This window comes from Spermophilus citellus, assembly GCF_964194105.1.
Source record: "Spermophilus citellus genome assembly, chromosome: 9".
NCBI lineage: Eukaryota > Metazoa > Chordata > Mammalia > Rodentia > Sciuridae > Spermophilus > Spermophilus citellus.
The window spans coordinates 27385505-27396402 of NC_138191.1; the positions used below are offsets into that span (position 1 = coordinate 27385505).

Below are 10898 nucleotides of genomic sequence, written 5' to 3' on the forward strand. Positions count from 1 at the left end.
GCCATTATACCTGGCCATAGCTGGGTTTTCCATTTGAAGCCGACTCTTGGCTTTTTATGTTTAATATACTCCATTTGATATACAACGTCACACTATGTCAAATTCAAAACCAAATGGCAAAATAAACAAGCAAAACTAAAGGGCAAGGAGAAAGAATAAATACAGACAAGTGATAGCCGGTATCAACTCTTCCCCTTTCCCTCTAGCCAAATCTCTCTGTGCATGATACAGACAACCTTTCTTTCTTTACCAATGACCCAGAGTCGGTTTTGGCAGCACCTCAGAAATAACCATGTTGAAAACGAACAAAGTCTCCACTGTGCACTAGCCAGGCATTCCTGGGACATCACCCAGGGCTGTCTCTTCTGCCTTTGAAAGAAAATCATGACAGTTAAATATGCTGGCAGAAGGAGACCTCGTAGCCATTTGCCAGTAGAAGCTGATTCTGTAGGAAGGACCTCTGTCCCCTCCCACTCCTGAAAAGTAAGAAGTCCCATTAGGGGGTACCCCTTTCACTCAATCCCCCACCCATCCCACTTCTCCTCCTCCAGTCATTTTTCCTGTGGTCTATGCCTCCTTTTCTCTGACTTTCTGGTGTCTCTCAATTCTTGTTGCCCCTGTCCCCACAGTTTATCTTCTCTCTTACGGCAGCCAGTCCTGCCCATTGGAATGGACTCATTTTCCCGGGAAAATGATGATCAAACCAGCCGCAGACATAGGAGGCCTGATAGTGAATTCATAGAGTGGATATAAAAGGCTAGCATGTCAGAGACTATTGTGGGATCTTAGGTCTCTACACAACTCGCCCTGTTAAATTAAGAACTGGGTGCGGTGGCGCACACCTGTGATCCAAGTGATTTAGGAGGTTGAGGCAGGAGGATTACAAGTATGAGGTCAGCCTCTGCAACAGAGCAAGACCCTCAGCAATTTAGGGAGATTTTGTCTCAAAATAAATAATAATAATAATAATAATAATAATAATAATAATAATAAAGATTAGGGATGTTGTGATGCATTTGGAAAAGCCAGACCACGACACTGACACACAGCGAGGGTGCCACAGACACTGAGATTCTAGGGAGTCTGGGACAAGCAAAGGATGGACATTGGTTGCCTGTTTTATAGTTGGTGCTCAACAGGCAACACTGTCCATGAAAACAGATCAAAACTTCTGAACCCCCCCAAAAAACAACAACAACAAAAAAACAACTCTGAACCTGGGGGTGAGGTTGTGGCTCAGTGGTAGAGCTCTTGCCTAGCACATGTGAGGCACTGGGTTTGACCCTCAGCATCATATTTTAAAAAAAAATGGCATTGTGCCATCTACAATTAAAAAAAAATTTAAACAATCTGAGTGGGAGAACTCTAAGTATGTCAGTGGCTGGTTCCCCTGACACAAGGAGCAAGTGGAGGCACCACCCGCTGTGGAGGGAATGAGTCTGAGTGCCCAGTCCTGGTGTGGCAAGTCCTGGTGAGGTGGGACCAGCCTCTGGGGACATTTGTTTGGCAGAAGGGATGGGGTCTCTGGGGGGCATTCCAGTTGTATAGATCTAGTCTCTTTCTTTTCTTTCTTTCTTTTTTTCTATAAGAGACAACAGGGCTAGACTTTGTTACCCAAAGACCAGATATTTTAAAAAATCATTTATAAGCTGAGAAAAGTGGCACATGCCTGTAGTCCCAGAGTTCATGGCTTATATAATCATAATATCAGGAGGTAATACTTTTTTAAAACCTGTATGCATGGACTTTGTAAAAATTTTATGGCTTAGCTCTAGTCTCATATCAAATTTTACAATTTTCTGAATTCTACTTCCTTTTCTATGGCGTAATAAAAATAGTAAGCACTCTTCTGATAGTGAATTCATAGAGTGGATATGTTGAGTCACTCTGAGAGTTCATTGCTGACATAGTTGATAAATATTGTTCTCCAGATAAGTTAAATCCCACTAAACATAAATTTCCACCCTGGATTTTAGATTTCTAGAGTTCATGATGGAACCCAGGGCCTGGCACTTGCTAGGTAAGGACTCCTGAGTCACACCTCCAGCCCAGCAGGGGGCTCGTCTTGAAGCTGCCTTTTTAAGAGTACTTTCCATGTGATTGAGAAAAGATTCATATTCTTCTTATTATTATTAAAGACTGCTGATGGAAATTATGAGAGTTCTACTCTTCAACCCTTTCCACATTCTAAGTGGGGTGGCTGAGGAGCTTGAGTGACAGCTGTTGGGCTCTATAAAGTAGCAACAAGCCTCGCTCTTTCTTGCTTTTATTTTTAGCCTACTTTACTGGATGGATGAAAGAGAAAACTCTATTCCCTAGATGTGCATCTAACCAGTCTGATCAGTCAGAAATGAAACCCTTTGATTCTCATCATCTGTTCATTCTACCAACTCAGAAATCTAAAGTAGCCCAGAGGCCCCAGACACACATAAACAGCTGATCCTAGAACCCAAATGAAATCAGAACACACATACCCAAGATGAAGCCTTTTATACAGTACAAATCAAACACATCCCATCTATTGAAAAGCCAGAATCAATCGATTAACAGCACCGTGAGTATCTTAGTCTGAGTCTCTGTTTCTCTTGAATAGGGTGGATACTTGATGACTAAAAGTGAGCCATTTCTTACGACTCAGTGTGTCTTAGATGTGCTGGGACCTTGTAAGAGACAGCAAAGCTAGATTTTGTTACCCACAAGACCAGTTTTTCTTAAAAAAAAAAAAAAATTCGCTTATAAGCTAAGCCCAGTGGCACATGCCTATAGTCCCAGTTACCTAGGAGGCAGAGTCAGGGGGATCCCTTGAGACCAGGAACTCAAGGCCAGCCTGGACAATACTGTGAGATCTCATCACAAACAAAATAAAGAAACAAATAGAAAAATTTTAAAAATCACTTTGAATGTGGCCGGTCTTTCCCATGGCTTCCTGATCAATCTTAAATGTTTCTCAAGTATAAGGTGAGTAAGAAATAATAAATCAGGCCATAATACTTTTTTTTAAACAGTACTGGGAGTGAACCCAGGGTAGAACCCAGTAGAGTGTAGCTCTACTGCTGAGCTACACTCTCATCCCTTTTTTTTTTAATATTTATTTTTTAGTTATAGGTGGACACAATGTCTTTATTTTACTTTATATGGTACTGAGGATTGAATTCAGTGCCTCATTCATGCTAGGCAAGTGCTCTACCTCTGGAGCCACAACCCCAGCCCATCATCCCTTTTTATTTTTCATTTTGAGACAAGGTCTTGCTAAGTTGCCTAGGACCTCACCAAGAGAATTTACTGCTCATATAGTTGATGTTATATTGTTCCTAGAGATAAGCTAACTCCTACTAAACATAAGTTTCCACCCTGGGGACTTAGATTTCTGGAATGGATAAGCCAAGATATGCTTTTAGAGAAATCATTTTTACCGTCAGTCAATTATTCAAGAAAAATGGTGATTAAATCTTTTTATTTTATTTTATTTTATTGAGACAGGGTCTCACCAAGTTGCCCAGGCTGGCCTCAAACTTGCTCCTACCTCAGACTCTCAAGTCACTGGGATTTCCGGCACAGGCCCATCACACCAGCTTGATGTAATCTTTTTAAAAGAAATCCCTTTTTCAGCTCTGAGTTACCATTGTCTATATTTAAACATGCAATTTTAGAAGTATAAAGTTCCTTTTGATTAAAGTAGGGGATCTTGAAATTTTAATCAAGTACAACATTTCTAATTTTCTTTTCTAATTTCCCAGAAAACAAATAAGAAACGTACATAAATTAGATCTTCTCTATGGTAGCTAAGATTTTTATTTCTTTGGCTAGAATGATGATCACTGTAATATTTTACTCATGGCTGTTTATGAGAAAATGCATTTTGCTACATGCCTGTACACAGTACAGTACTCAAAAAAGAATACCTTATAAGGTCTTGTCTTTTAAGTTTGATCCATTTATTTGTCTTACCAGTTATTGTCTCCCCAGCACCTGAGAGATAGTTTGCACCCAATGTAATGTTCAGAAAACGTTGGATTCTTTGGTCAGCATAACCTTTATACTTCAGGGTAGCCCACGAATCAATAATGACAATAAAAATCAAACATGAGGAGGGAAATTTGCATGTCAGAAAATTTTACCTGTTTTGGCTGAAACAACCTGAAAAGGAAATTTTAGAAAATTAGAACCATGAAGAAAAAACACCATTTGGGGAAATGAAAAAACATAAATCAGGAATAAATTAATCATATTTCTATACATAATGTGAGCAATTTTTCAATCCACATAAGTATTTATCTGCGCAACTCTTCCCAGCGCTCAAACCTACCACAAAGCAATCCTGAGTAGAATTTCGAGGCTGGGAGCATATCGCATTACTATTTCATTTTTTCCATTGAATCTGCCCATTGAACTGAGTCAGAAGTCAATGACAGATTTTTCAAAAATCTTTGTTCTTAAAATAAAATGATAATCTTGTTTATTTTCTCCAATGTATCACATTAAGTTTCCAATATACAAACATATACAATCTTGGAATGATCCTTAAGTGTTTCAATTTCTATCTCCCCCAACCCCTGGCCCTTCAAAGAAAGAGAAAGATAATGAATGTGTTTCTGTTTTCTCTAAACAGCTGCAGGTAGTTGGAAGGTGAACTCACCGTTTTAAGACAGATGAGACGGAATCCAATCAAAAACAAACATTTCTTCCATCCACCAGCCATCCTGTTGGGCATAGCACTCACATGACACAAAACACAGTAATCAGAGTCCTTTTTGGCCCCCAGGAGGGCAGCACCACAGTAAGGCACTCCGATGTGGGGCTGTGATGCTGGGAATAGACCCTGGGAAGCTGCCCCTCCCCTTCAGTGTGGCACTCACCTGTAACTAGGGACAGGTGGAGACTGGCAGGGACAAGTATTGCAAAGGCTGAAAAAGAGTGTTGGGAAAAGCCACACCAAGCAAACCGAATAGCTTTTGTAACTTTAGTTTCAAGGTAATATGTAGAATGCTGTCCTTTTTCTTCAAAAAAATTTTTTTCTAAGTTTACAAGTTGTACAGAAAATTACTGATATGGTGGAATGATCATTTTATTTTTATTTTGAACTGGGGATTGAACTCAGCCATGGGTACTCTACCACTAAACTACACCTCCAGACCTTTTACTTTTTTTTTTTTTTTTGTCTTTTTATTTTGTAGGTCTCGCAAAATTGCCCAGGGTGGCCTGAAATTTGTGATCTTTCTGCCTCAGCCTCCTGAGTAGCTGGGATTATAGGTGTGTGCCACCATGCTGACACAAATTCAAGGCAACCTGGGAAAATTAAGTGGGACGGTGTTTCAAAAATTAAAAATAAATAAATAAATAAAAAGGGATGGGGATCTAGCTTAGTAGATATAGCACCCCTGGGTTCAAGCTCTAGTACCACCAAAATAAATAAATAATAAACAAATAAATATGAAGACAAACAACAATAAGTGTTGGTGAGGATGTGGGGGAAAAGGTACACTCATACACTGCTGGTGGGACTGCAAATTGGTCCAGCCAATATGGAAAGCAGTGTAGAATTTCCTTGGAAATCTGGGAATGGAACCATCATTTGACCCAGCTATTCCTCTTCTCGGACTATACCCAAAGGACTTAAAAACAGCATACTATAGGGACACAGCCACATCAATGTTTACAGCAGCACAATTCACAATAGCTAAACTTTGGAGCCGAACTAGATGCCCTTCAGTGGATTAATGGATTAAAAAAAATGTGGTATATATACACAATGGAATTTTACTCAGCAATTATATACACAATGGAATTTTACTCAGCAATAAAAAAGAATAAAATCATGGCATTTGCAGGTAAATGGATGGCATTGGAGAAGATAATAGTAAGTGAAGTTAGCCAATCCCCAAAATCAAATGCCAAATGTTTTCTCTGATATAAGGAGGCTGACCCTAGTGGGGTAAGGAGGAGGAGCATGGGAGGAATAGATGAATTCTAGATAGGGCAGAGGGGTGGGAGGGAAAGGGAGGGGGCAGGGGATTAGCAAAGGTGGTGGAATGTGATGGACACCATTATCCAAAGTACATGTATGAAGACACAGATTGGGTGTCAACCTACTTTATATACAAACAGAGACATGAAAAATTGTGGTATATATGTGTAATAAGAATTGTAATGCATGGGCTGGGGATGTGGCTCAAGCGGTAGCACGCTCGCCTGGCATGCGTGCGGCCCGGGTTCGATCCTCAGCACCACATACCAACAAAGATGTTGTGTCCACCGAGAACTAAAAAATAAAAATATTAAAAATTCTCTCTCTCTCTCTCTCTCTCACTCAATTCTCTCTCTCTCTCTCTCTCTCCTCACTCTCTCTTAAAAAAAAAAAAGAATTGTAATGCATTCTGCTGTCATGTATTTTTTAAAAATCTTATTACACATATATACCACAATTTTTCATATCTCTTTTTAAATATAAAGTATGTTGACACCCAATTCAATTCTTCATACATGTATTTTGGATAATGATGTCCATCACATTCCACCACCTTTGCTAATCTCCTGCCCCCTCCCTTTCCCTCCCACCCCTCTTCCCTATCTAGAATTCATCTAATCCTACCATACTCCCCCTCATCAATGTTTATAGCAGCACAATTCACAATAGCTAAACTGTGGAGCCAACCTAGATGCCCTTCAGTGGATGAACGGATAAAAAAAATGTGGCACATATACACAATGGAATTTTACTCAGCATTAAAAGAGAATAAAATCATAGCATTTACAGGTAAATGGATGGCATTAGAGAAGATAATGCTAAGTGAAGTTAACCAATCCCAAAAAAACAAATGCCGAATATTTTCTCTGATATAAGAAGGCTGACTCATAGTGGTGTTTCATTCTCAAGTACTTGAGTTCAATGACCAGAAACAAAAACAAAAACAAAACAAAACATGGATTTTGATCCATACATCACCCCATATTATAAAATTAACTCATGGGTGGGGATGTGACTCAAGCGGTGGCGCGCTTGCCTGGCATGCGTAGGGCCCGCGTTGGATCCTCAGCACCACATACAAACAGGGATGTTGTGTCCGCCAAAAAGTAAAAAAATAAATAAATAAATATTTAAATAAATAAATAAATAAAATTAACTCATATTGGGCATAGTGGTGCATGCTGTAGTACCAGGTGGAGCAGGATCATTTGAGCCCACAAGTTGAGACCAGCCTGAATATAAGGAAAACCCTGTCTCCAAAAAAAAAAAAATAATAATAATAATAATCAAAGTGTATTATAAACCTAAACATAATGCTAAAAACTATGAAATGTGGAAGAAAAAATAGAAGAAAATCTTTGTGACTTCAGGTTAAGCAGTGATTTCCTAAATACAACACTGAAAGCATGATTCACTTTAAGAAAAGATAAATTTTTTTTTAATATTTATTTTTAGTTTTCGGCGGACACACACCTTTGTTTGTTGTGGTGCTGAGGATCCAACCCGTGCCACACGCATGCTAGGCCACCGTGCTACCGCTTGAGCCACTCCCCCAACCCCTAAAAATTGATAAATTGAGCCAGGTGTGGTGCACACATGTAAAGCCAGTGACTCAGGAGGCTAAGGCAGGAGGATCACAAGTTCAAGGCTAGCCTGAACAAAGAGGTGAGATCCTGACTCAAAAAAAAAAAAAAAAAAAAAAAAAAAAAGGGCTGAAGTGTAGCTAAGTGGAATAGCACTTGCCTAGCATGCCTGAGGCCCTGGATTCAATCAGCAAAAACAAAACAAAATGGAAAACCGTGTATATTCACAGTAGTATTATTTTTAACAATCCCAAACTACAAGCAAACCAAACCAAACCAAATGTTTGACAATCAAGATAAATGATCGGGCTGGGGATTTGGCTCAAGCGGTAGGGGGGGAGGGGGGAGGGGGGAATGAACTAAACTGTGATGGTGAACACCTGTAATTCCAGCGATTTAGGAGGCCGAGGCAGGAGGTTCTAAATTTGAGGCCAGCCCATCAATTTAGAAAGCCCTAAGCAACTTAGAGAGATCTTGTCTTAAAAAGTTATGGGGCATGGTGTGCATGCCTGTAATCCCAGTGGCTTGGGAGGCTAAGGCAGGAGGATTGCTGAGTTCAAAGCCAGCCTCAGCAAAGCAAGGCACTAAGCAACTCAGTGAGACCATCTCTACATAAAATACAAAATAGGGCTGGGGATGTGGCTCAGTAGCTGAGTGCCCCTGAGTTCAATCCCCCCAAATAAATAAATAAATAAAAAGGGCTGTGGATGTAGCTCAGTGATAAAGCATCCCTGAGCTCAATCACCAGTACAAAAAAAATAAAATAAAATAAAGCACTATTATACTGAATGAAAGAAGCCAAACAAACAAACAAACAAACAAACAAACAAAAAACAGATGGCTTGATATACTTATATACATTTCTAGAAAATGCAAACTATTCAAAATCAGAAAGCGAATCAATGGTTGCCTGGAAATGGAAAAGGGTGGGAAGAAGGGAATGTAGAAGTGCAAGAGAAAACTCTTAAGAATGAAAGATACGGGCTGGGGATGTGGCTCAAACGGTAGCGCGCTCGCCTGGCATGCGCGCGGCCCGGGTTCGATTCTCAGTACCACATACAAACAAAGATGTATCTGCCGAAAAAACTAAAAAATAAATATTAAAATTCTCTCTCTCTCTCTCTTTAAAAAAAAATGGAAGATATGATCTTTATCTCAGTTGTGGTGTTCATTTCAAGAAGTCTACATATGTCAAAACATGTCAACCTTATGCATTAAATATGTGTGATTTATTGTATGTCAGTTATACCTAAATAAAGTTGTTTTTAAAAAATCAGTCTAACTTCAAAACTCTAAGTTCCTTCTACTGAGTCATTCTGCCTTCTGTGTCAACTATTATAAATTCCTGGCATTTTTAGTTCGGGCATTCAACAAATAAATATTGAGCATCTATTGCATTCCAAGAACTATTCTGAACACTGGAGTATAAAAATAAACAAACCAGAGTCCTACACTCAATGGAACATAAACTTTAGTAGAGGAAGACCAAAGTAAGCAGCTGCAGTAATACAATTTATCAGGTGTTGCTAAGTGTCATGAAGAAAAATAGAGCAGAAAGACAGGAGAGAATATGGAGGGAGAGAGTGCTAATTTACATACATCAGCAGGGAAGACCTCTCTGGCAAGCAGGACATAGGCCCTAAGGAAGGGAGGGAGGGAGTCCTTTGGAAAATCTAGGAAGGAGTATGACAGGTAGAGGGAAGAGGAAGGGCAAAGGGAAAGGTTAGAACAGTATGAGCACTCATCACCCCAGCTGCAGGAAACATTGGTGACTGCCAGTGTCTCTCTCTGACTTGCCCTTGGCTGATGAGAGGGTCCTTGCTCAAAGTCACACCCCTCTGGGGCAGTCACATCCAGTGGTTAATGGGTGAAATAATACCAGTGCTCCTTGCCTGAGTTCAGGATAACTCTGGAAGAGATATCTGGGTGATGTACCATGGTACCCATAGGGCTGAGATGAAGGTAATGCCAGAAACACACTTAGGATACAAGATTCAAGGAACACTTCACTGTCCGTTCACGGAGTCCAGAGTTAGAGAGGTGGGAGCTCAGGTCTCTTAAGTGGGTCATTGGGAATGATGGTAAACAGGGCCACCTCTGCATTCACATTCACCCTTTGTTCCAGGACCCTTTTTGAGGGAGACAACACCACATAATGCTTATTGACTTATAGTATATACTGTAACCTGAAGGATAGAATTCCACTGCTACCTTTGCTGCACCTTCAACAGGTCACCATGGAGGTTATGGTCAAGAATTTAAAAAGATGCTAGTCTGCATGATTGTCCTTTCTCTAGTCATGTTCATTTGTGTGCAAGCACAGAGTAGGCTAAGAGCCATATGTAAGTTGGATTGGGGATATTATTAGACAAGTGTGATAGAGAGAGAATGCAATGAGGGAGTTGAGAATGTTTACAAGGAAGTGATTTATAATATTGGACAGTGGAAATTAAACTAGCAAGGAAATGAGACTTGTAAGTGGAGGCTGAGGGGGCTGCAGTGGAGAGCAGCAGGGGCAGTAGACTGAAAGACCCCAAAATTGTTGGATAGGATATTGTAAGCAGGAAAAATAGGAGTTGGTGATAAGAGAATGGGATGTTTAAAATGGAAAATATGGAAAAGTTTCAGATATTGAAAATGGCCAATTCTGTGATGATACCATAGGAATTGGCAGCTGAGGGTTGGTGGAGGAAAAAATACCACTGGAGGACAGAGGATCAAGAAATTGAGAGGCATGCTGGGTACTGCTGTGGCGCACACCTGTAATCCCAGCGGCTTGGGGGGCATGAAGGTTTGAAGCCAGATTCAGCAACTTATCGAGGCTATAATAACCTAGTGAGACTCTGTCTTAAAATAGAAAAAGAAAAAGAGCTGAGGATGTGGCTCAGGTGTTGAGTGCTCCTGGGTTCAATCCCTCGTACCAGAAAACACGTTGAGAGGCCTGAGTATTGGAAAGATTGAAATCATTGAGAATTATGGCAGCTGGGTGCAGCAGCACATGCCTGTATTCTCACCAGTTTGGGAGGCTGAGGCAGGAGAATCATAAGTTTGAGGCCAGCTTCAGCAACTCAGCAGGTTTCAAAATGAAAAGGACCAGGGATGTGGTTCAGTCCCCAGAACCACCCCTCCACACCCAAATGCAGAGGGGCTGGAGGTGTAGCTCAGTGGTAGAGTGCTGGCCTTGCATTCTAGAGACCCTGAATTTGCTTCCCAGTACTAATGGTGATAGTTGGGGGCGGGTGTGTGTGTGTGTGTGTGTGTGTGTGTGTGTGTGTGTGTGTGTTAAAAATACAGAAGGAATGTGGAGTAGGATTGATTATCCAAGAAAAGAATGGAAAACTACATGATTT

General features: G+C 40.4%; 1 protein-coding gene across 1 annotated transcript in view; it reads right to left on the minus strand.

The window, feature by feature from the left end:
- Positions 1-4699, minus strand: part of FNDC7 (fibronectin type III domain containing 7) — a gene marked incomplete at its 5' end in the record, with an annotated part of 30423 nt that extends 25724 nt beyond the window's left edge. Inside the window, 2 exon segments of the mRNA XM_081305501.1 lie at positions 4119-4137; positions 4637-4699. Coding sequence (XP_081161627.1) covers positions 4119-4137; positions 4637-4699 — 82 coding nt within the window.
- Between the last annotated feature and the right edge of the window lie 6199 nt (positions 4700-10898).